General features: G+C 50.8%; 1 protein-coding gene across 2 annotated transcripts in view; it reads right to left on the bottom strand.

Annotated features, from left to right (window-relative positions):
- The window catches only part of GPSM1 (G protein signaling modulator 1), a 68,381-nt gene extending 43,909 nt beyond the window's left edge, over positions 1 to 24,472 (bottom strand). Inside the window, exons 1-6 of one of the 2 annotated variants that reach the window (XM_057409107.1) lie at positions 24,216 to 24,472; positions 20,707 to 20,769; positions 2,846 to 3,067; positions 2,203 to 2,338; positions 1,772 to 1,914; positions 153 to 276 (exon numbers count right to left, since the gene is read on the bottom strand). In XM_057409107.1, the coding sequence (XP_057265090.1) occupies positions 153 to 276; positions 1,772 to 1,914; positions 2,203 to 2,338; positions 2,846 to 3,067; positions 20,707 to 20,769; positions 24,216 to 24,274 (747 nt within the window). In that variant the 5' untranslated portion in view covers positions 24,275 to 24,472. The remainder of the gene's footprint in view (positions 1 to 152; positions 277 to 1,771; positions 1,915 to 2,202; positions 2,339 to 2,845; positions 3,068 to 20,706; positions 20,770 to 24,215) is intronic. The other variant, XM_057409108.1, reaches the window with a different exon arrangement.
- Positions 24,473 to 25,306: the final 834 nt, after the last annotated feature.

Below are 25,306 nucleotides of genomic sequence, written 5' to 3'. Positions count from 1 at the left end.
TGGCCTAAGGTGTTACTCAACGAGAGTTAGTGCAACAGGGCCAGACCCAGAGGTACACACAGAACTTCCTGGGCTGTGATGAGAAGAAAAGCCTCTCTCTTACATCCAGTCACAGCCCCTGGACCCAGGGAGAAGGCACAGCAGTCTCCTACCTCCTTGTGGAAGGCTATAGCTTCACTGAAGTTGCCAAGCAAGTACTGGGTGTTGCCAAGGTTGCCATAAGCACGGCCCTGGGCAGCTCTGTCCCCCAGCTCCTTCACCAGGGACAGGTTCCTCCTGAAAGAAACCAGAGCAGTAACATCTGGTGAGAACAGGCAAATCTCTGCAGGAGACACAGCAGAGAAACCCACACCATAAAGGAGAGCTAACCCTGGAGAAGGCATTTCCCCTCCCCAGCTGCCCATCCTGTGCACAGCCACCCCTTGGCAGGTGAAGGTCTGGTGATCCACAGCAGCTGCAGCTCCAGGAGCTTGTGTAGATCCAGTGGTGCAAGTCCCTGCTGTTCCCCCAACCTCACACAATCTGTGGCTGTGTCCAGGCACTCACAAGTGCTCACACACACACGGGCTGACAGAATCCCACCTTAACTAAGAAAGAACCACCTCACTGTGCAGGGGAGAACCAGGAACACAGGAGGAAGGAGATTACCTACAGCAGGACATGGACAAATCTGGGGAGAGAGGCAAGATCCAGTCCCATGCCAGGGCTCTGTTCACGGAGCATCCCAGCAATTTTTTTACCTTGTTTTTTCCACCCTTTACACATACAGCACACACAGAGCTCTCAGCCAGCACAAATCTACCCACTGCCTGTGCTACATGCACCATTCTCAGGAAAAAGGATGGCGAGTTATATATAGGCACTATCACATCCTCAGATATGAGATCTTGTCACTCCACCTAAAAAGGCTCCTAAACCCCCAGCGTTATTGAAGCAAAACTCTGAAGTAGGAGGAGAAAAACATTTGCCCAGAAGTCTGCTGACAACTTTCCTGCGTGGGACAGGCTGATCTTAGACTGTTTAGGAAAGTGAAGGGTGGTACAAGCAAGATAAACTACAGATCCACGACAAGGACAAGCAGGACTGCAAGCGAAAGCCTCTTTCCCTGGGTTTTTGTGGTCCCAGTGATGGAGACGCCCAGGGATCCATTCTCATCAAGGCCAGCAGAGAGCAGCAGGGGCTACAGGAGCCGATAGTGTAGCTTCCAAACAGCTGGGAGTGGGAGCAGACTGCTGAACTTAATTGCATGATCATACTTAAAAACTACAGTGGGTTTTAGCAAAGCAATGCCAGGGTGAATTTCAGCTCTAGTTCTATAAAAGCCTGCATCCTCTCTCACCTTTCTCGAGATGAATTTGCCATTTTAACTTGGCATCTCAGGGGAATCTTCCTCATTCACTACAAACAATCCCATTCAGCTGCCGGATTTTTAACAGTGCTGAGCCCACAGATTCATTCTTTGCAGCAAACATCTTCCAGAGCTCCCGCATCCTCAGTGGCCCAGGAAACAAATCCCCCCCATGAGAAATACTTCCAACAGGACTCAGCAAAAGCTGTCATCTTGCACCCCTGCAGCTCTCATCAGCCCAGTGGTTATCAGAGCTCAGGGAATCCGAAAGCTGTCAGCAGAACAGGGGCACCACAGCTGCAGATTATGATCTGAGCAGGAGAAGCTGAACCACAGAGTACCTGTGTGTATGTCAGCAATCACTGATGCCTCAACAGCCTTGTTCCCTTCAGGAGAGAGGGCTGGCCAAGCTTAAATACTTACTCATAATATTCTGAAGCTTTCTGTAGAGTCTCCTTGACTTCTTGAGGCAGGTAGCCTGGGTCTTGGGCCATGTTCCAAGATAAGTGCTTTCCCTTTGCATGGTAAACATTTCCTATATTATAGAGTGCTCTGGCTTCACCTACCTAAAGGGAGGAAGAAGAGGGAGCAGCAAGGTATTACACTTCACATCCCAATATGGACTTTTCCATTGCTGGGCAGAGATGGTCAAAGCCACATTTTCCTTTCCCATCTTCACTGTCATGGCAGCTGTTGCCGTGAGCAGCATGAGACCTGTGTTGGCAGCCAGAAGGAAGAGCTTTACACTCCACCTCCTCCCAAAGCCCACCTTCACCTTATCACATTTACTGACTCGCAGGCAGGTATTTTTAGAGCTAGGGAATATTTCCTGTTGGATGCCATGAACACATTACCTTGTCTCCCTGCTCCTGAGAAATGTCCAAGTGTCTCTGGCAACAAACGACAGCTTCCTCAAACTGCCCAAGTATTTTCAGTGTGTTCCCAAGGTTGCCACTTGCTTTGGCTTCTCCAATGCGGTCCCCAATGGTTCTACATGGAAGGTGATGGGAGGAAGGATGAGGTGTTACAGAGCTCAAAACCTTTTATTCACCACCTGTTGGAGCAGAATTGAAGCTGCCCCAAGCACTGCATGGCACGTACACCACATCCAGCAGCTCCCAGCACATCCACCTGGCTGGAGTGCTTCATACAGGCTCCCTCTATTTTGAAGACAGATCCTTGTTCCCAGTTTTGCTGGTTGAGGTGAACTGCTCTCATGACTTCAGGTGTACTTACAATGAGTACCTGGGGATAGGAGAACTGGACATTGCCCGGCTCTTGCTCCACATCCTTACATCCACATCCCTGTCTCCACCTCCCTGCTCTGAAGGTGGCTGACCCATTCCAGTTGCCTCCCAAGTTCTCCAAAGGACATTCACCCCATGCTTCAGAGCTAGTTTTGGATGCTTATTTCTGGGGCAGATTCCCTCAGGCTGCTGGGCTCAGACCCCACAGATGAGTATGTAATCGAGGATGAATTGCTGCTGACACACTTACCTGGCCAGGGTAAGGTCGTGTTTATGGTATTCCAGAGCTTTGGAGTACTCCTTTAGGTAGAAATAGGCATTGCCCAGCTGGCTGTAGATGGCACTGAGAGTCTTCAGGTCCTCTGTCCCCACCTGCACCGCTGCTTCAAAGAAGGCTGCCCCAGCCTTGAAGTCCCCAGCCTTGCACAAGCGCTCTCCTTCCAGGGCCAGCTCCAGGCAGGATGCCTCCATTCTGCCAAAAGCAAGAACCATCAGTTCTAGAGGAGCTGGCCTGCTGTGCCCCACACTGTATGCAATGGTGTCCTTCACTGCATCAGGAGAACAAACCCACAGCTGCCTCTCTGCCTTCAGCCCCAAACCCCAGGTTAAATAGAACTTGGGTGACACCAACTCAGGGATGGGCAGCTTGCAAACCTCGGTGCTGTAGCCACCAGCTTCCAGTGGACACAGTGGGCATTCATCCCCCCTGAAAAACCAGCCTAGGAGGCATGAGACACATCCAGATTCACAGAGCACATCTGCAAGTGGCCAGAGGCAGCCCCTGGGTTCCCAGTAAATCTGAACAAGAAACTCAGAGCTTGTGGCTCTCAAGATGCACACACATGACAAGAGCAACATGGCATTTGCAGAAGCCACGTACCCAGACTGTCCATGCCTGCTCCACCTTCCCGGGGTAACAGAGAGGGCAGCCAAGGCATAACGCATTTTTCTTGGATACCAGAGGAAACCCTGGACCGTGCAGGATTCCTGAGCAGCCTCCAGCGCTCCTTGTCTGCTTCTCATTACCTCTCCTGCTGTCACTTTTTCCACAGGCACGCTGCACATCAGCCTCCAGCCCAGCTTCCCTCCCTCGTGTTTCTCAGCACCTTTGGCAATGGCACATGCTGTGCTGTCAGTGTAAGCACAGTGTGAGCCAGCAGAGGAGTGAGACCAGGGATGCTGCTTCAAGAGAAGGGAATCGTGCTCCTCCGAGTGCTCCAAGCGCTCTCCAAGTGCCAGCTGTCCCCGCTAGACCACACGTACCCAAAGTTCTCAGAGGGGGCAGAGCACGTGTTTGAGAGCTGCTGCAAAGCCAGCCCCTTCACGAGGCAGATGGACACAGCATGCTCCTGCTCCTCTGCTCACACTTCTCTTGGCTCTGTTTGGCTTTTTCATTTCTGCTCAATGGATTTTTAAAAGGCAAAAACCCTCCCGGCCAAAGGTGGACATCTGCTCAGGGGAATCACAGCTCACTTGTCCAGTCAGCAAAGCAAGGGACAGGCAGAAGATAGCGTCCAAAGGTGGCTCCTCTGTTCTCAGCCGAAGAGCACTTGCAGGAAGCGTGACTGTGGTACCCACAGCAAAAGAACAACTTGCTCATTGTCACTGGGGTAGCAGCAGCCCAGCTGGCAGCTCCCATAGCAGGTTCCTGCTGAGCCCTAGAAGATGCTTCCCCCCACACCACCCTTGTGACGAGCCCAGCCCCTGCAGCCAGGGTCTCTGTAGACCAAGGCTGAGGTGTGCTGGCCAAGCCAGGGCACCCTGTGCTGCTCTGGCTCCTCTCCCTGAGGGGGCAACTTGCCACTGTGCCCCCACACACATCCTGTGCCCACTGACTTGAGGGCAGAGCTCCTCCTGCTCCAGGGCTGTGCTCCAGCACCTTCTGGCCAAGCCCACAGCCAGCATTGCCTCTGCCTGTTGCCAAGGGGCACGGGGAGATGCACATATGAAACGCCAATTCCCGATATATTTTTCCTACAAACAGGAAGGATGGCGTTTTCTCAGCTGCCAGGAAACAAAGCCAGTTCCTCTGTGAGCAGTGCATAAACTGCCTAAAATCCAATCCTATTCGTCTGGCAACCTGCCTGCTGAGCTGGCTCCGTATGGCTCCAAACACCCAACGCTTGGTAGCCAAATGGCATCCTCCAGAGCAGGACAACCCACAGGGACTGTCCAAACAACAGAACAATGAACATCAAAATGGTGAAAGAGCTGGTTTGGGACTCTCCCTCCGAACACCCTGGTGACCTCTCATGTCTCACTGTTCATGTGTCCCCAAAACCACGGAGGCACACAAGGGAGAACAGGACTGAGGCAGCTCATCTGGGCTCCCACCTCAAACTCGCCCACAAATATCTGATTTCAAGCTCACTGCAAAGCCCCATTTGGGTGACTATTTCACTTGCACAAAGAGGCTGCTCACGGTGCCAGTGCAGCACCAGTCCCTCAGCTTCTGTTTCATTGGGGCAATAGAAATGTTCGGACTGTCAGTACTAAAACTGTCCAACTCTCTGCTGATCCTCTTGGCAGACCACATGGAGGTTAGTAAGAATGAGCTTCTGCTACAGCATGTTGAATTAGAGGGACCCACTTGGGGGCGATACCAAAGCGCCATCAGTCCCTAGATACATTCATGGTTTGAGGGGTTATCCAGTGTCATAATCAGGTACTGACAAATCTCTGCTGACTGGAACCGAAGACAGACGAGGAACACCTTGTACTCACATCAGCAAGATTAAATTCAGGCAGCTGAGGTGCAGGAAAGAGCCACTGTCCCAGGAATTAACTGTGGATTCCAGTCAGAGGATGGCACACAGAAGCAAATCTCAACCAGTTCAAATTTCAACACAAGCAAAACTCTTCCCAATATCCAGGTTCTCTTTAAGAAACTGAGCTCACCACCTGTAAACAGGCTGAAAACTGAGCTGAAGACCATTTTCCCCGACTTAGCATTGCAGACTAGCTCCAACCAAATGCGTGATTTGGATAGCTTGAAGTGAGGGTTCCCGTCCCCCCAACACAGAAAACCCTTCAGCAACAGAACCCAGCTCCACCTCCAAGGGTGGCATCTCCCTCAGGCCATGTTTGCCAGTGGCACCCACCAGAAGTGAAATCTGTGCCCTGGGGCCGCATTCCAATACACTCACACAGTTTCACACCCGCTCTCTGGGTGCTCTCCTGGTGCTCCCACAGTAGCTGCTCAGCACAGGACAGTGGCATGCCCTCCCAGTGACACAGCCTTTAGCTACAGCCTGCTTGTCCTTGCACGGGCTGCCCTGCAGAGCACCCGCCTGATCTGATTAACATCAGTGCTCAGGCCGGGACCGACACAAGCAAGGGGAAGGGAGAGGAGGCTTTTCCTCCGCATCATGTTGCTGCCACGGGAAGGGACAAGGCTGCAGGACAGCAGTTATTAATAGAAACACAACCCACTCCTAAACCCCACCTGCCCTTCCCACATCCTCGGGGCCCCACAGCCAGGGCTGGTTTGGGGAAGCAGCTCTGCGTGCAGCTCAGTCGCTGCAGGCTTAAAAGCAAGCAGAAACACAGCGCCGAGGGCAAAGGAACCAACTAAAGGTCAATGAACAAGCTCGGGCACACTGAATCACTCCACATACAACAGCTTCCAAAGGCCACAGCTCCACTGTCCATCAGAAAAGACTAGAAAGGTGACTATAGGAATTTGCTGTTCAATGGAGCCAACCTGACCCACCTTGACAGACTGACAAAGGGAAAACCACTGACAATAGGAGAAACCCAGCACTAACAGACTCCAGCTGCAGCCCCGGTTCCTCCCCACAGCAACACCTGAGCCCTCACCCACCTCTTCTTCTGCAGGTTGCGCATTTTCTGGACATAGACCCAGAGCTCCAGCCCCACCGGCAGCAGGAGGCAGCGGGACTGGGGTCTGCTTGGCACAATCTTGCAGACAGGTCTCTCCCTGAAGTTCACAGGCAGGATCTGGGGTTTTAAAGATGCTGATGGCATTCCCACGTCCGTACAGCGCGCACTGCGCTCCAGCCTTCACTCCAACCACAGGGGCAACCTTACCAGTAAGTTACTGGAATCTTGAGCTGTGCTTATCTGGGGTGTTTTTTGTCTCTGCTGTCACTGAAAGGAGAAAGGAGCATTGCTCTTCTTTCCAGAGATCTAGAGAAAGCAATGTCTTTCCTTTAAGAAATACAATGTCCTTTGTCTTCAGGTTGGCTTCAGGCAGCAGATAGGAAAGTCCACAGCTGAAATCCAGGAACAAGAGTGTCTTGGTTCACTCACTTTCTGTACTGCTCAAAGGAAAAGGGCCCTAGAAGAGCCCATGAGATGGTACAAGGCAGCTCCCACCTTTCTGAATTGCTCTTCCCAAAACACTTTGCCTCTGGGGTCGCACCAGCTATTCCTGTTGGTGCCTCTTAGACACAAGAGTAGAAAGAATTTGTCTCTTTGTCAGGCGCAGAGCCAAGGGTTCCTCCAAAAGAGGGCCGCTTTGGGGCAGGAGCACCCCTTGGCTTGGCAGGCTCCGAAGGGGTCTCATCCGTCTGCCACCCGGGAAGCTTTGCAAGTTCCAGAAATGATCGGAGCAGTTCTCACGCTAGAGAAGAGCAGAAGATGGATCCCATGGAGCACATCTCTGCCCATTTAAATGGGCTCCAAACCATCCCCATCCATGATGCACAGCCTTCTACCCCCCAGATATTACCCTCCTCCCCTGCTGACAGGCTTGCAGCATGCCTGGGCCTGCACGACCTCAGCAAGTATGTACTATTCACGTCTTAATACCAGAAAAGAAGATTCAGGCCCTCCTGAGCCAGCAAATGACTGCTGACAAGCTGAAGGTGCTGGGCTTGGCCATATGGTGTGGTTCAGAAGAGACACTGCAGAACATGAGCTGCTTTTCCACAGCTTAGATGCTGGGGCTTGCTTACGCAATTCTCCCACCACGTTCAACCTTTTGCTGACAGCACAGGACATCCCTGACTGAGGGTTTTGGGCAGAGACCTGGGGAGGGGAGAAGCTCACTTGAAGTAGCCCCTGTTCACAAGCCTTGCCCTAAATCAGCGCACACCACTCACAGATTTGTGTGTTCCTCCAGATCGGCAGGATTCCATCCAAATATTCCCAGAAGTCACATCCCAGACTCCAGGTCCACAGCAAAAGAACAATTTCTTATAAGCAGAAAGAGACCAAAGAAACCCAGTGTTTGGTCACAGATGAGTTGGCAATCTGCACAGGGCTCTGCTGGAGGAACAACGGAGTGGCATAATGCTGGCACATCACTCGGCTCCCATCAATGTGACAGCTGAGAATTTCAAGCCCAGGAATGGATGTTGCTTCTGACACTCATAAGGCAGAAAAGTGTGACCTTCCACTGTGTGGTGACAGGGATGAGGAAATCACTTCCCAGCTCAACACAGAGCAGGGCCACCCTCCCTCCTCTTTAACTTCTTTAAAGGATAACTGATGTGAAGGTGGAAAGAGAGAACAGGAAGAGCAGGTATTGCCTTTAACAGCAAGATTTCCCAGGGTCATTCATCACTGTCAGATAGCAGCTAATGATGATCTCTATCACAGATTGCCACTTGGCTGCCTGGCAAGCTAGCTAGGAGCATGAAAGAGCAGAAGCATTCCTTTACAAAAGCTGCACAGGCAAAACGACTTGTACACATCAAACATTCTCAAGCAACACAGCAATACAGAGGAGACAGTACGGGTCCCAGGAGCACTGGGGATGACAAGAACACTGCCAAGTGAGAACCAAAGCCAGGAGTGTGAGGTCTTATCAATGCCATTTACAATGATGTCTGTGACTGCTGTCAAAACAGCACAATTATCAGGACCTGTGGGATGATACAGGTCCCCAGAGGTAGAACACTACTCATAACCTGTGTTCCAAAGCTTAGGACTACAGTCAGACCTCCCAACACCCAGCTCTAACCCACATCTTGTGTTTCTCTTGCCAAATAGTCCAAGATAACAACACTGCATGGACTCCATCACACTGCCCTCCCTTCCTTGGCTGGAGAACAACAGGACAGAGTGTCTTCAGCAGGACTGTGGGCCATGCATTGACCCAAAGCTCGGTGCTGCCGTAGCTCCTGCAGCCAGGAGATATGGCCACAGAAGCAGAGAAGGACACAGCACCATCCCACCTCTCAGCTCTGCACCTCCGCCCCAGTCTGCTCCAAGCAGGCAGAGACAGAGCAGACTGTACAGCGTCCAGAATTTAAACCCATCTTATTCCAGCCCTCCCTCTCACCCGCTCAGGGCTGCCGTGCTCACAGCACTTACCCTGCTGACAGCAAATCCATCAAGCTACACGGAAAATAATCATGTCAAGACAGAGCCAGGAGACAGTTGTCTGCTGCCTTAAATATTGGAAGCCTCACAGGGCAAGAGACCAGGTGAAGCTGCCTTTAAAAAATACACATACATATCTATTTATACACACACAGGTATTTGATTCATATTAATGAAGGCAATTGCAAAACTCAAAGCTCAGAGCTCCTGTAGTTCTAAAGCCAGGAATAAAACCCAAAGCTTTTAGACAGGAGAAACAGCAGGAAAAAAAACACAAACCCAACACCAAAACCACCAACAGTAGTAAAAATCCCCAAATCCTTAGTGTACCTGTTGATACGAATTAATGAAGGAACAGGTTTTACTTATCTTACTTGCAACCTGGTTGAATTGCATACAAATTTCAGAGCACTGATGACAGGGGCAGTTACACACTTTTTGCCAGCCAGAAAAGGATCACATTTGCCAGGTGCTCAGTGTAACTGTCTATTTAAAGGCTTAACTAAAAATGCATTTAAATAATTAACTGCAAGCACATCCTTAAAGATTGCGATCAAGCCGAGATGTATCCCCCTTCCAGAATCACCAGGGTGTACCAAGATGAACCTATTTTCACTGCAGTCTTTTGATAAGGGTATGAAACAGAATCCAGAGGGGAAAACTACAGGGAGTTTTGGAAGTTGCTGGGTCTGTGGGATGGCTCCAGACTTCCTCTTCCACTCACTGATGGCAGCATCAGCGTTCAAGAGTAGTCATTTCAGTTAATTGCTATCTGCCATTAGCTGCGCAGTACTTACAAGGAATTCAATTCCACTGCATATTTGCTAATAAATACCAAATGGCAGCGAGGAAGACAGCTGTATTTAGTTGCATTTACCCTCTTATTAGCAGAGCTGAATAAGACCCCATTTCAATTCATAATGGCTCCAACAAGCTGCATTATTGTTGGAAATTCAGATTCAAACTCCCCATTGCCTGCTTGGAAGCAGAAGTCATGCACGGCACTCCCTGCTCACAGCAACCTGGGGCTGCACACCACTCACTGACTGACCATGACTTACCTCCATGGCTCTGATCCGTGGCCAAAGCGATGCCTCAACTCCAGGAGATTAAGATACTCTGACTTCCAGAAGTGGCTCTACACCTGGAAGGATTGGGCTCTCAATACGTTATACACTGGTAATTATCTTGAACCCATGTACCAAATCCTTCCCAAAATACAGCTTACCCCAGAGCAAGCACAGGGAACACAATGAAATTTTTCTGTCATCCGAGGAGTGAAACCTCAAAAAAACAACAGGCACAAATTTAAGCCTTGGTGCTCCAAAATTACTCAAATATCAAAGGATCCTGGTGGGATGTAATTAATTTACAGCAGCTGAGGAAGCTCAGATGGGATTGAGGTGCAAATGTGAATCATCCTGGTTAACAGTTTCACTTGCTGCCCAGTTTCAAAGCACTTAAATTATAATCTGCAAATACTTTCAGGGTCTAAGAAAAGTATGATGGAGACACCAATTTGAAAATTAATTCATTAAAACATATGCTGACTCCCAAATGAAATTATTAAAAACATATCCGCTGAACATATGAACAGATCAAATGCCTCTCAAGGGGAACTGTGCAGGAGAGCTCACTTTCGAGAGGAGTGAGAATTAAACCTTCTGAAGAGGCTGAGCATCATCTCTTTGCATGGCACATCAGCAGGGTACAAACCCAACCGCCACCATTTGAGCTACAGGGACAGGAGCACAAAGGTCAGCAGTGCTGGTTTGCCAAGTGCTGCTGGATTAACCATGCTCCTGGCTGAGGATGCTCTCTCCATCCCGGGGGGGGGGGGACGACGGGCAAATGAGGATGCTCAGCCCATGCTGGCAGTACCTGCAGACCACAGTCAAAGCAACAGCTCTAACATCTGACATCTGCCACACAAAGTACCAAACAAGGCAGCTCCTGCAGCAGGGCAGAGGTTTAGGAGCTCATATTTTGTCACTGAGGATGCTTCAAATGAGCTCAGCAAAACCATGGAAACTTCCTGAGTTTTTCCAAGAGAATTTTGCTGTCTTGTACAGTGCCTTCAATGAAATTAATCCATCACACTGCAATGAAACAACCCCCTCGGGATGATTTCACCAGAAGTGCTATTTCCTTCAGTTACTTCAGAAACCAGAGGGCAGGAGAGGACGTGCAGTCTGAATGGCTTTTCATTATGACATTACTTCAGCAATTAGGTCAATACATCCTCTCAATATATGCTGGATTTAAATCAGCATATAGTGCTGCTGCTACATTGGGTTACAGTTACCATATACATTAGAAAAACATATAGTCAACAGCTATACAATGAAAACAGATGATTTATTATCCCTTTTTATGTTACTCAACTTTTGTTACCCACTTTTATATAGGGGTTCATTGAGGCATCACAGCCTCCCCCAGTCCTGCCAGCAGGATCAGCCTCAGCTCCACAGGTGCCACCCAGCACAATTGTTCCACTTGTGCTGTGCCACTGCACAGGCTGAGGGGCATGAGGAGGTTTCCTTCCCTGCACACCCAGGCTATGTCCCTGAAGCCAAATGAAAGCAAGCCTTGTCTTCCCAGAAACGCAGAGCTCACAGGCCCAAGTCCTTCCTCAGCTGAGGCTGCCTGGAATCCCCTCCAGCTCCAGCCCCCCCTTCTCCTTCCTCTCTCAACCTGCCAATTGCTCCAGCCCTGGAGCACTGACTTGCAGCAGGAAAACAACTGCCTATTGAAAAGATGCTGCCAAGTCCCAGCAGCACCAGGGGCTGGACCATGGTCAAGCCCAGCCAAAGGAAGCCACCTCTGCCTGTCCCAGCCCCCAGCACCTTGCCCATGCCCCCTCCAGCCTCATGTGAAACCTCCCCTGCCCACCGCCTCTTTCCTACCACACACTGGTCCATGCTCAGGGCACAGCACAATGCAGGGTAAAAGGCAATGATGGCAAAGTTCACACTACAGTGGGTTTTTCACTGAGTTCTCAGCAACCTACAGGTTCCCGTCTCATCTGCTTCCCTTCAGCCCCAAGCCACGTATTTCAGTCCAGGAGAGAGGTCTTTGGGATCTATCTGATCACACACACTCTAGGCTATCTAGGCTTTGAGCCAGGGAGATGCTGAGCAGTCCCAGCTCACCAGGAGACTGCTCACGATGCTCTGCAGCCCTCTAGCACCAACACTCACTCTTACAAGGGGTCTGGATGTGACTTTAGGGATGCTAAGAGCATGAACCTGTCCTTCTTCCTGCAGAACTCGATGGAAAGCGATCAGCAGGAACCAAGTGATCAAGGCAAGTGAATGCAAACAAGCAGCAGCTCCTTTTTCAAATGGCCACTTAGGAAAACCAGTCAAGAGGCTGACATCAAGCTAGAGCACACCAGCAAGAGCCCAGGGTAGTTCCTCCCTCTGTGATTACAGCCCTTTCTCTGTGCCAAACCCAGAGAGAGCCAAAGGTGGCTCCTGCGGGTGGGCAGAGCCCGTGTCCAGGCTGGAAGCGATGCCACACACTGGGACAGATTGTTGTTGGCAGAGCAGATTGTACCAATTCTCCATTGTCTGCCTGCAGCTGGCTCATGCTCTGAGGGCTGTTAAAGCATTATCCTGCTCTCCTGGAAATTTCAGGGGTGCTAGAACTCGGAAACGAGCCCGGATGTGTTTGCAAGGCTGTCCTGGCAAACAGAGCCAGAGCTCAGGTGCAGGACACCGCTGCTCTCCCAGGCTGCTGCACAGCCCCAGGGCATCCCTCTGGGTTTTATAAAGATCATATTCCACATCCGTCTGAAAAACCAGGAAACAGCGGCTCCCCAAGAGCGCTAATATCAGCCAGGGTCCTCTGCAGCCCTTACCAGCATATCTATAGACACGGATCCTCTGTGCAACCCAGACTGCAGAGCAGCAGCAAAATTGCTTTTGGGTTCTTCATGGCATTACGGAAAAATCCCCATGTGCCATGAGTCTGATCTCACAGCCCATAAACCAGAGCGTGGCAGGATTCCCAGGAGGCCGGGCCACCACCTCACAGTGACGCAGCTTGTGTGCAGGGTGAGAACTACGCTCTGCTTTGCTCATCCGAGAGCAGAGCCACTGTCTAGCACCATGTCTGCTGCCCCTGCAGGGAACCCTGGAGCTCCAGCATCCTGCAGGCTGGTTTCACATCTTCCAGAGGATCCTATGGCTTAGTCCTCCACTGCGTTATCTCCTCTTGGTAGCACTTCTGTCCTAGTATAGCTCCATGGATAACACCTACCCTGGAAGCGCTTGGCACTGCTGCACTGTACATCTGCATGAAGCACGTGCACGAAGGCAAGTCCCCAACACAGCTCCACACCAGGGGCTGCTCCAGCATTATGGACTTAGTGCAATTCCATCACGTGTGGATGTAGCAGGTAAGCATATATCCCTATCTGATCAAGCCATGGTATGTCTGCATCTGAGAAACAGACTCTGGTCCTGTTCTTCCGTGGGAGGAATTTGTATAAATATAGTTCTGGGAAAGTCTTCCTGGATACAGCATGAACACCAATGCTCTCCCCAATAATTTTCTCATTGTTATCACAAAATCATGAGCTCTTGAGAGAATTGCAAAACTTACTATGAACAAAACAAAACCCAAACCCAAAATTCTGTTTTCCTGTTGTTTCTTGGAACTGAGCCTTTGCTAAGGGGAATAAAAGGATGAAGCATCAGATTTTTCAGCTTTCCTATGCCAGAAATCCTCCTCTGTTTTCCTCACAGAGGAAGGTAAAGACGTGCAGCACATCAACTCCAGCAAAACACCCTGCACTCCCTCCAAACACAACAGCTCCTGTTACACCACAGCAGACACTCTCCCATCCCTCATACACTGGGGGACGCTTCAAGTCCAGCTGAGAGCAGGAGCAGACCTTCAGCCTACCGGGATGTTCTGCCTTAGCCATGTACAGCTGCAGCCATCCACGCCTGCTGGGCTAGAGCCAGAACCCAGCATCCTTGGAAAGGGGACACCCTCCCCAAACCAAGCTTCCTAAGGCCACATTCTTCATGGCTTTAACCTCCAATTCCCCACACCTTCCCTATTTCTTTCTCTCCCAAGCCTTCCCTGCTGCTGCGCAGTCGCCTTTGGCACAGCATTTGTTACCGTGCATGTAGAAATAATGAAGCCAAAAGTTAAATGTTTTATCACGTATTACCTGCCTGATGGAAACACACGCTTAAGGAGACGAAGCAGGAATGGCTAGCTGAGACCTCTCCACAGACCTATTTTAGGATTAGGTTGGATCCTTCTTGCAACCTTACAGATACTGCAATGGACCTTATACAGAGCACAGGCTGCTCTAGCAGCTCCCCTCCTGCCTTACACTGGTGAAAGAGGGAGGATATAGCACCAGGGCTCACACATGCCCAAATTCAGGGGGTTAATTATCCTGGCTGCTGAATAATGCATGTCTTCAGAAGACATCCCTGCTCTGGCATAGAGACATCATCATCTGGCTGTGAAAGACACGGCACAACAGCAGGCGGCAGAGATGCAGGCAGCAGCGACAGGGCTATGGAGCAGGTGACAAGAGAGCTCCTTACCTTAACGCACAGGGGTGGCAGGCTGGGAAAGGTGCTGATGTGCAGGAACAACACTGCTTCCACAAGGATTTCATGTGCTGGAGGAGCCTTCCTGGTCTAATCCAGGGCATTATGGAGTGGCTGCATTTGTGCCTTGGAGCCCTTCAGGAGCGGGAACATCCTCCAACATGCACAGCTTTAATTGGGAATCCTGCTTTAAATTTTCATTCCAGTCACACATTTTGAGCTGTTACTTTTCTCTCCTCTGTGTATAGATAGCTACAGTTTTACGTCTCCTGTCTGTGTGCCAAGTTAGCCTCAGGCAACCAGCCCCAGAGAGCTGCCAGCCATGACAAGTGACTCGGTTCTCATAGAAGCCAGGTCTGTGGAGCATCCCCTTCCTGCCCACAGCTACCTGGGCAGGTGAGCTCTGCCCTCTGCAGAGCCTGGAGCTCCACCAGGCATGGCTGGAAGCAGGCCCTGCTCCAGCCAACCTCAAAGGGCTCCCCAAAACCACAGCTCAGACCCTCACCCAAGGTCCTTCAGACAGAGACACTGCCACCACAGAAGGTCATTTTGTTCAATGAGAGGGAGCCAAGGGCAGGGCACAGAACAGCTTTCTCTGCTCACTCCTCACCGAATCCCAGACTGGTTTGTGTTGGAAGGGACCTTAAAACTCATCCGGTTCCAACCCCTGCCACGGGCAGGGACCCCTTCCACTGGAGCAGCTTGCTCCAAGCCCCTGCATCCAACCTGGCCTTGAGCACTGCCAGGGATGGGGCAGCCACAGCTTCTCTGGGCACCCTGTGCCAGCGCCTCAGCACCCTCACAGGGAAGAACTTCTATCCAATGCCTAAGGAAGGCCAGGCCAGCATCTCAACACCGTGCAGCTTTCACAGGCTTTCTCTTCCCACTGCTGCTCTCTCACCCAACTCTGCAATGTAGTCACTCAATGGCAGGACCAATGACAAGTTTCTGCCAAAACCATGGATGCCAAAGAATGGCCTGATTGAACCAAATGTATGTTTTGCGAGCTTCCATTTTCTTCCACAACAGAAGAAAAAGTGGCTATTTTCAAGCATTTTATTGTTAACTCCTTGAACCTGACCACACTGTCAGTGCTCCTAATGGAATGTGATCTCCTCACACAGCCTGTGGCACTGGCACACTGCTGTTTGTGTGCCCAGCATGCACATGAAAGGATGGATGCAGATGACACAAGAGCCTCCCTTTCTTCTCCGGCTTTACCCAGGAAAGCACCAAACCACAGACTTCAAACAACTAGATGCATGCAGTTTCCTGGATTACAGCCCTGATGGCAGCAATGGATGCAGGCCTGGCCAAGGGCTGCAGCCTGGAAATTCCGGGTGCATTGAGTGAATTCATGTGTTTTATTATTTAGACCGTGCAAGAGCTCAGACAAGGCTGAACTCAGAGGCCAGGAAATGCCTCAAGGCACACGTGGAGCCTCCTGATTCCAGGACATTCGTCTGCATTTATGCATCCAAGTCCCTGCTTACTTGCCATGAGATGTTGGCCCACAGGTCCCCCAAGCTGCTGCTCCTCACTGAAACTAAAGGGCTGATCTGTCAGAAAGGAAAGAGAAGCCCCCATTGCTTCAGATGTTAGAGATTTCCATCTGATTAGTCACTGGTGGTTTCTAGCCCTGCCTTGGCCAGCGAACAAGCTGGATCTGATGGCTTGTGCTTTGCAGAAGATACAACCCCCAACTTTCTCAACACAAATCTCTGCAGGCAGTTGCTAAAGGGGCCGTTTCTTGAAGCAGTACCAGCCACAAAACAGTAACTTCACAAGAGCACAGCTGGAACACAGCAACAACAGACCCTCCCCAATGCACTGGCAGCTGCTGCCCATCCCAAGGGCTTCCTGCCTGACTGCTATAATCAAGATATGTGGTTTTCTCTCTCCATCTTTCACCATAGCCCAGAGACAAGCACCCCTCCAGCAGGATGGCCGGGAACTCACTCAGTTCTGATGCTATTTAACTTGCAGGTGATTTTCTGACAGGGAACGCTTCCCTCAGTGCCCCTCTCTCCCTTTCTAAATGAGCTGCTCCATTCCCAAAGCCCGAGATCACTGCAGTCACAGCTGCTGGGCACCGGCAGCTCAGGGCTGCCGCTCTGCTTGCTTCAAGCCGGTACCTGGAGCCGGGCTTTTCCTGGTGACCAGATCCCGGGGCTGCCCAGGCTGCTCCTTTTCCTCGCCCAGGGCCTGTGGTTTGCAGCATTCCCACCACGAGGCACACCTTGTGAATGGACAGAGCCTGGTATTTCATTCACCAGCTACTAACTTCCTTTACACAACTGTTTGGCTCCTCCTGTATTAAGCAGAACAGCAGAACCATTGTAATACCATGGAAGTGCTGCCCTGCACGGGTCAGTAACAATGTCAAGGTCTTTTCAATTCAGAGTTAACCTCATTGACACAGGTCAGGAAGTGCTGAAGTGAAGGAGCGGGGTCAGGACATTCAGCTCCCAGCTTTGCCACGTACATTCCCTTTCACCCTGAAGACTCTATAATTTCTCACCCATGAAAACAGAAATATTTCCCAGAAAGGCTGAAATAAAATATTGATATTTTCCAAAACACTGGGATGGATTTAAGCCTTCCAGGACCCACTCAGCCCAGTGCAGCAGCACAGGACACCAGGCAGCACCATAACACAAACTGTAATTAACAAATAGCCCCAGAGAGATTAATATTAACCAGCACCTTACAGCTTGCCTCGGGCATGAATGAATTATCCACAGATGGAGTTCACATAGAACCACTTCAGCTCTGCAGTGTGGATCATAGAATCACAGCATGGTTTGTTGGAAGGGATGTTAAAGCTCACCCAGTTCCATGGGCAGGGACCCCTTCCACTGGAGCAGCTTGCTCCAAGCCCCTGTGTCCAACCTGGCCTTGAGCACTGCCAGGGATGGGGCAGCCACAGCTTCTCTGGGCACCCTGTGCCAGCGCCTCAGCACCCTCCCATGGGTCACTTGCTTGTCCACCATCCCTGTGTGCTCCCAGGAGCCGGAGCTTGGGAGGAGCTGGAGCTGATCCCCAGGGCAGGAGGAGCCCTCTGGCTCAGCACGTGTGCAGAGCTGCTTCCAGGAGCAAACCCAGCACAGCTTCTGCAGCAAACCACATCCATCTACTGACAGCTATTTAAAAGCAGCTTCCAGGACAGAACATCTGCTCTCAGGTGGAGCCAGGGCTCAACATGAAATAGTTTCTATGCTGAGTTATAGTATATGAATAACATTGGTGTTTCTCCCATTTTAAATCCATTTTCCTAATCTTTTTCCTGCAGCATCTGGGGGAAGATCTATTAGCTCCACGCTCCCAGAGGAAAGCCTCTCTGGCTGCTCCAGAGGTGCAAATGCAAAAGGTAACAGCAAAGCATGAGGAGAGACAAAAGAATCCAATATTCTTCATTCACAATTCCTTCAGTTTTAGCAGCTCCACAGAGCTACTGACTCGCAGCAGAAGCAGCAGCTTCTTTAGATACATCAGTTTTAACCTCAGAGTGAGAAGGAAAAGGCCTGTGGTTCAGTGCCCATCATCCCTGGGCAAAATCCTCTTGCTGAAAGAAACCCGGGAATAAAAGGTTTGTAAGCTATTTCTGCCCTGAAGGCAGTGATCACATACTAGCACTGACTTCAAGTAATTCATTCAGGGTTTGTATTGCTGCTCCACTCTCTGGGGCCTTACACAGGGGTCTTTTTATTGCTACCACTAAAAGAAGAAAGAGCAAACAGATCACTGAGATGCTGCAGCACATGCTTGCTTCCCCTTTCCCAGGCTTTAATGGGGCAGGGATCAGTCAGGCACTTGCAGATCAGGCCATTACACAGGTCTGGGCTTTGGATACTCACTTGGAAGACTCTCAGTCCAATGCCTCAGATTCAGTCCTAAGAAGACACTGTATTTGCTCCACTCCTGGTGGAATGGAGGCTACAGCTACTGCCCTTACCAGCACTGTCCTCTTATCCTGGGAGAAGTTAGTTAAGGCAGTTACAGGCTTGTGCTGCAAATTGCTCATTGAATATTGCCCTTGAAACTGCACTGTAATGATAAATTTCCACTTCCTTCCCCAGGCAGTTGCATAACATTGCAGGGCATTGTTCAGAGCTGCTGTGCTCCAAGCCAGAGGCAGCTGGTGCTGGTGTCCCTTTCCCCTTGTCCTCCCCAAGCACTGGCAGGACTGTGACCTTTCTTGTTGTGGGGTTTGCTTAGTACATTAGACAACAGAGAGACCCGACTCTGAACACAAGCAGCCTTCCAACAAGATTATGATTATCCCTACTTTCTTCAGCTTTCAGTGGGGAAAAAAATATCCCATTTATCCCAGTTAAATCTAAGCCAGTTGAAAAGCATATCTGTCAAATAACATTTAATTGAGTGTCTCTAGGGAGGAGCAGCTGGGTCAGTGGAAAGCTTTCCTGCTTTCCCACTGGCAGTATAAATAGCCTGGAATTGAAGAGCCCCACTCTGTGGTCGGGAGATGCAGCCTGTGTGCCCAGGCACAGGAGGGACTTTTGCTTTGTGGCTCTGGTTGGCAGGAGTTGTTTTTTCTTTATAACAGGGAAGTGGCTTTGCATTCTGGAAGCTGGGCTGGAAGCAGCACACAGAAGAGGACTGGAAGGGAGGAAGCTACATACACTTGAAGATACAATTGCTTTTAAAGCAGAACAGCAGCAGGAGTGAAATCAGATGCATCCCTCCAAGAAACTTCTTGCAGCCCAAGATCTGGCAGAGTTCAAACCTGTTTTTCAAGCACGGCTGACTGTAAGTTTGGACATCACCTAAAGCACAAAAATACAAGACCTGTTAGCCATGAACACTTTCAGATACTTTCCCAGGAGGAATGCATGTGATGACTAACATAACAGCAGGCAAAAGGCACCTCAGTGGTTAGTCATGGAGCACCGTGCTTGCGGCTCACTCATGCTTCACAGGCAGCACCCAGCTGGGAAGAGTCAAAGGCTGCCTTGATTCCAGAGCCAGCTCTCCATTCCTGGCGTGACCAAATCAAGCGTTCACATTCTTCTCACAGGGAATTGGCTCCAAGTGGTGTCCTCAGGCCACACGAGTAGCATAAACTCATTTGATTTTAGTTGACACAGTAGCAAACACCATATAACCTACAAATACATGGCCAACATACAAAGCTCTTTCTAGTCTGCCTGGCACAGGTGCCTTATACAATGTGAAGTATTCTGGGATAAAGGGACAGCTCCCACCCCTGGAGCAGGAGGCACAAGCAGCAGGCCTGGCATAACCTGAGATACTGAAGAGCAAGTCAGCAGGAAAGCACCATGTACCACCTCAGCTTGGTTTACACATGCACCTACACATCAAATTAACACCCTGCAGACACCAATCGTTTGGATTGCAGCAGCACCTAGAGGTCAGAAGTAAGATGAAGATCAGGCTGTGGTAGGCACCGCACAGGTACAAGGCACATCCTCTACCTGTCTAACGTCAAAGACCAAAGAGAGAAGGGGAAAAGAGCTTCTCTCCGTGCATCCCACAAGGCAAAACAAAGAAGAGTCATAAGGGATGCCCAAGGTCATAGAATCATAGAACAGTAGGGTTTGAAAGGGCCTTAAGATCATCAAGTTCCAAACCCCCTGCCATGGGCAGGGACACCTCACATCAAACCATCTCACCCAAGGCTTCGTCCAATCCGGTGTTTCCTGGGGAAACCTGCACAGCACCAGGGGCTGGTTCCCAGTCCAAGGCCTGACCAGCAAGGGTCCCTCTCTCTGCCGCGTAGAGACGATATTCTGCCTGGCTCCATGCTGGGATGACCACATTACTTACAAATGCTGAAACTATGAACAAGTTGCTCTAAATGCCCCAAACCAGATGTCAGCACACCCAGCCCTGCGTGCTCAGCTCTCCTGTAACTTTTGCTCAGGCCACCTATGATGCAGCACAGCTATTTTAGAGATGTTTGTCCTGTTTTCATATCTGCCTAATGGAGACTGACTGCACAGGCCTCCAAAGGAGAAGATGGAATCTTTCAGAAAGCTCTCAATCAGCATTCTTAAATGTAATAATCAAGGGATCTTGAGTTTGAGCTATGAAGTGAAGAGAGATTTAAAAAGGGCCATTCCCAGCTTCCTGGTGGTACAGAACACTGCATTTTCACTGTGATGCCAACTACCCTCCACTGCACATCTGCCCATCCAGGACCAAGAACCTTCAGTCACAGCACCAATGACAATGTCATTTTCAGCAGGAAAATCCTTACCTGGAGACAAGAAGAGCACAGCTGTGACTATTTGGAACATCAGAACAGGGAGATAGGGAAAATCTGCCAGGAAGTCAAAGACACAAGCAGTAGGTAAACTAGCCTGCAAGATCAAAATCACGTACACATTATCTTCTCTACGTAAGTCCTGCTTGCACAACCGATAGCACTGCACCAACTCCAGGTATTTCTGTAAGGTAAAAACCAACAAGTAGTTACTTCCCATCCCCCCATCAGGAGCCACCCCAAGCATCAGCATCCCAGCACGTCCTGCGAGCTCCACCACAGCTCTGGCTGCCGGGCACAGGGCTGCTCCCTCAGAGCATGCACAGCACAACCAGACCAACCTTGCAGCAGCCTCTGCCACCCTCCTGCGAGCCAGCAGCTCCCCAGCCCTTGGGATCAGAGGATTTGTAGCCAGACACAAAGCTCTTTGGCACCGCACTGCTGCTTAAATCCAGCCCAGGTTAGCACCAGAAGGCTCCTTCACTTGAATATTCAGTGAAATCCCTTATGAACACTAAAAACCAGCACTGCTGGGGTGTCGATTTTCTCCCGAGGCTGACACAATTAAACACCACCTCTTTGAAAGGACAAATGCATCTTGAAAACAAGTAATATGTAACTTTTCCTTTTGAACGAAAAAGGCAACATTGCTTTTAGCATGATAGCAAGTCCAGACTTAAGGTTTTGAAAGTTTACTTTGCAAGCACTAGCAGCAGGAAAACGATGAGAATATGACATGGTCTTGTGATCCCTTGGGTACGCACAAAATGAACAGGAACCAACCCAGAGGGAGGTCCACTCCAGTGATGGGCTTGCCTTCTGATTTACTTTGAAAACACTGGTTTCTTTTGCCTTAACCACTGTGCTGAGCTATGCCCCTCCTTGCTGCCTTCCACGTCAGGAGGCCAACAACTTTTCCACCTCAGCTTTCCCTCCTCTGGAGATCCTGGTGCTCAGAGCACTAATTGCCCGCAGCACACTCAGGTCAGGTACCGCTGTAGTGACATTAATGAGCGAGATGGAGACTGTTGAGCATACAATCAAGAGAAGTTGTTAAACATCACAAACCCCAGCAGCTCTGCTGAAAACACAGAGCACTGGAGAGAACAGGGCAGAGGAGGGACAATACGTGCTTTAATCTGAGCTTTCATGCCAGATTTACTGATTTATACATTCCTGGTCTAATTGCAGCAACAGATAATGTTCTTTCTGTTGGGGGATCAATAACATCTGTGATGTCAGTGCAGTAATGGGTTCCCAAGACACCCGTGCCTCACTCTCACACTTGGAACTCTCCAAAGTGGCCTCTTTGGAGAGTAGAGCAGAATCCAGGGGAGCTCTCTGGACACTTGCCCATCCCCATCATGAGCTTGACACACTCTCCGGAACCATGATCCAAGGGAGTCACCTCATGGACTTGGTGCTTCCTATATATTAAAGGTCATCCAGCCATCCCAAGAAAACAAGCGAGAGTATCTGTGGCAGCGAGAAGCAGGCACTGCTGCAAGCAGGTATTTCACAGCTCCCACAGCCCAGCCCCAACAGAAGTCCTCAGAGGTCACACACAGCTGAATTAGACACATATTAGTTCCAGATCAACCTCCCCCATGGAAGGCAAAGCATTAACCTGAGCTCATGCAAAACTTGCTCAGCTCAAGCTCATGGAGCACAAGCACAGAGTTTGATGTTTCCAGCAAGCCCCACCATGTTCAACACCAGGAGCTGAGCACGGCAGCCACACCACTTGCACACTGTTGGAAGCCACAACTGCTCCCTGCTTCCCAAGCCCTGTTCTCCCAGTAAGTCTCCCTGAAGACAACAGCAACAAAATAAACAGCATTAGAAAGGTGAGAGAGGCCACACAGAGCTGCACAGGACCTCTCTTGTAAAATGTTGTGTTATTGTTGTAGCAGAGATGCTCCCAACTTTGGTCTCCAAGTCTGACCTAGGCAGCAACAGGATACTGCTGCGAGCACAACAGGACACACATCTTTGCTTGGGATGGGTGGGATTTAGGGAAATACCAAGGGATGTAGGAAAATGAACAAACACTTTCAGGTTTGTGGCACATTTCTTCCATCCCATCTCTCTTCTTAGAGAAAACATCTCCCACAGCCCCCCAGATCAGGGGTCTGGCACCCGCTGCCTGCACTGGCACCTTCTGCAGTGCGTACACACGAGTTACTGCTCCCAGGCCAAGAAACACCCCACACTGAGAAAGCTTGGATTCCAGTCAGTATGGCTTTACCACCCAGACAGTACACCTGGTTCTGCCTATCACCCCAGATACACCTACTGGATGGAGTTTAGAGTCACGTATTTCAAGCTAGAAGTTTCCACACTGCGGTGAAGGTGAAGTTAAGAAACTCGAAGCTCCAACTCCAGTTAAAACAGTGCAATAAAGGCAGAGTACCACTGATGTGTACTTTCAAGGCCTGAGAGTAAGTCCAAAGAGCACACAGGGAATTTTATCACCACAGGCCCTGTCAGAGCCCCCCAGAATAAGGCACAGGAGAGATGCTTCCCATTTCTCTTCCCACTAAAGAGGGGTTATAACTGTGCCAGTCACAACAGCGGTACACAACACGCCCCCCAGATTTTCTTCACAAAACCAACCAAAGACTATTCCCTAACAAGTTCTCAAGAAAAACGAGAAAGAAGGGAAAAGATGCAACTGGTTAAAAGCCGGGTCCTCATCCCCCAGGGCAGGCACAGCAGCAGCTTTAACTCTGAGTTCTCTTTTCATTTCACCACGAGTTGCTATACAACAAACCCAACCCCACCTGCTGTCCCACTAAACTACACAATCCACTAGCTGCTGTGCTAATCATTGCAAAGAGAACTGATGAGCAGCTACTATATTGCATAGACTTCTAGTACTTTTTTGTTTTGCCCTCTAGCCCCGATGCTGCACTACCTCCACTTCTGGCTGCTAGAGGAGAAATAAAGCACAATGAGGATGAACAATGATATGAACAATGCTCCAAGCAATGCCGTAAGGCCTCAAATTGACTCCACTTTAGACTTTATCTAAATGAAAAGAGCAGGCAAGACACAGCGTTTTCGTGAACGCCAGACAGCCTGAAGCTATTTTTTCCCAGCCTTATGTGATTTTTCTGTAGCGCCCAATTTTAAAGCTAAGACTTAAAGTCTCCGCAGTGCGATCAGGAGCCTCCCATGCAAATGCCCAGCACAGAGCGGGCTCCAGCATCAGCCTCTTTAACAGAAGGCGCTGCTCGCCCCGGGCTAGCGCCAAGGAAAGCCACAGCTCCCCCCCTCTCATCACCCACCATCCTACACCCGAAGGAAGCGCTGCCCCACGGCGGGACCACATCATCGTTCCCTCCGCCCTCCCTCACCCCGCTCCTGCGGGTCCCCAGCCCTGCAACAGCTTCTCCCTCCGCGAGGGAGAAAAACCCCGGGGCCCCCGCCCTGCTCCCTCCCGGCGAGGAGCCCCGGGGCTCCGCGGGGCCCGGCCGGGCTCCCCCCGCAGCCCCACTCACCTCGAGTAGAGCCGGCGGGCGGCGGAGCCCGGGCTGTCCCCGCCGGGCGGGCTCGCCATGGGCACGAGCCCCGCCGAGCCGCCCGCCGCAGCGGAGGCAGGCGCGGCTGCAGCCCGGCACCGGGCAGCGGAGTATGGCAGCGGCGGGAAGTGATGCACCGAGCAAAGAAACTCGCGGGCAGGCCCCTCCTCCGGCTGATGTCAGCCCCGCGGCGGGCAGCGGCCCTTCCTCCTCCTCCTCCGCCCGGCGGAACGGGGCAAGCGGGGCCGAGCACCCCGCTGCGCCGCCGCCACCCACAGGGAGCACCGGCAGCGGGGTGGCTGCGGGGCACGGTTGTCCCCGCGTTCAACATCCCACCGCAGTGCCCCAGCCCTCAGAGCAGCCGCAGCAGGGACGAACGGAGCCACAGCAAGGTGCAGACACCACACCTGCACGTTATTGCAGGAGAAGAGTGGCACAGCACTGCTAACACACCCCATGTGCGGCCACTTAACTCCATGACAAGAAGCCTCTGATTTGGCTCAGCCTGAGCTCTTTTATCCTCAGGAGTAAGTGCCCACACCTGAGACAACCAGAATGAGTAGCAGAACTCAGCCCAGCTGTGTCAGCCTTACCTGAGTCAGAAGGGATGTGCCACAAGCAGGCTGAGACCCAGGTCTGACTGCTGTCTTTAGTAGCAAAGAATCCACTGGAAAAGGGATGCTTCCGTCCAGCAGCCTGCTCCTGTGTTAACTGTGTCCTGCTTAATCCCAGGGCCCCTGCTGTTTATCGTTAACCAGATATCTAGAGATGGATGTGGGTCGTCTTTATGTGCCGCACCCAGCTCCCTCTGGTTTCCAAGGCCTGAGATGCTTCTGGAAAAGTCGTGAGCTGGCCACTCAGCAGAAGTCTGTCATAAATTAGTGTCACTTCTACAACATCACCAAATTAAACATCACCATTGTCACAGGCACCCAAAGCAGCACAGGAATGAATTGTGGCTTTCAGGGGGTTCTAGCAGCTCACTCTGCAGACACAGGAACCCTGTGGCTGGAGGGAAGCCAGAGCCATGTCCTACTTACTGGGCTGTTTCACCCTGCACAAAAGCCCCT

Source organism: Pezoporus wallicus, unplaced genomic scaffold, assembly GCF_028554395.1.
Source record: "Pezoporus wallicus isolate ANWC-B61680 ecotype Strahan unplaced genomic scaffold, APGP_CSIRO_Pwel_v1 contig_8341, whole genome shotgun sequence".
In the NCBI taxonomy this organism is placed as follows: Eukaryota; Metazoa; Chordata; class Aves; order Psittaciformes; family Psittacidae; genus Pezoporus; species Pezoporus wallicus.
This window is presented reverse-complemented; position numbering and strand designations above follow the sequence as displayed.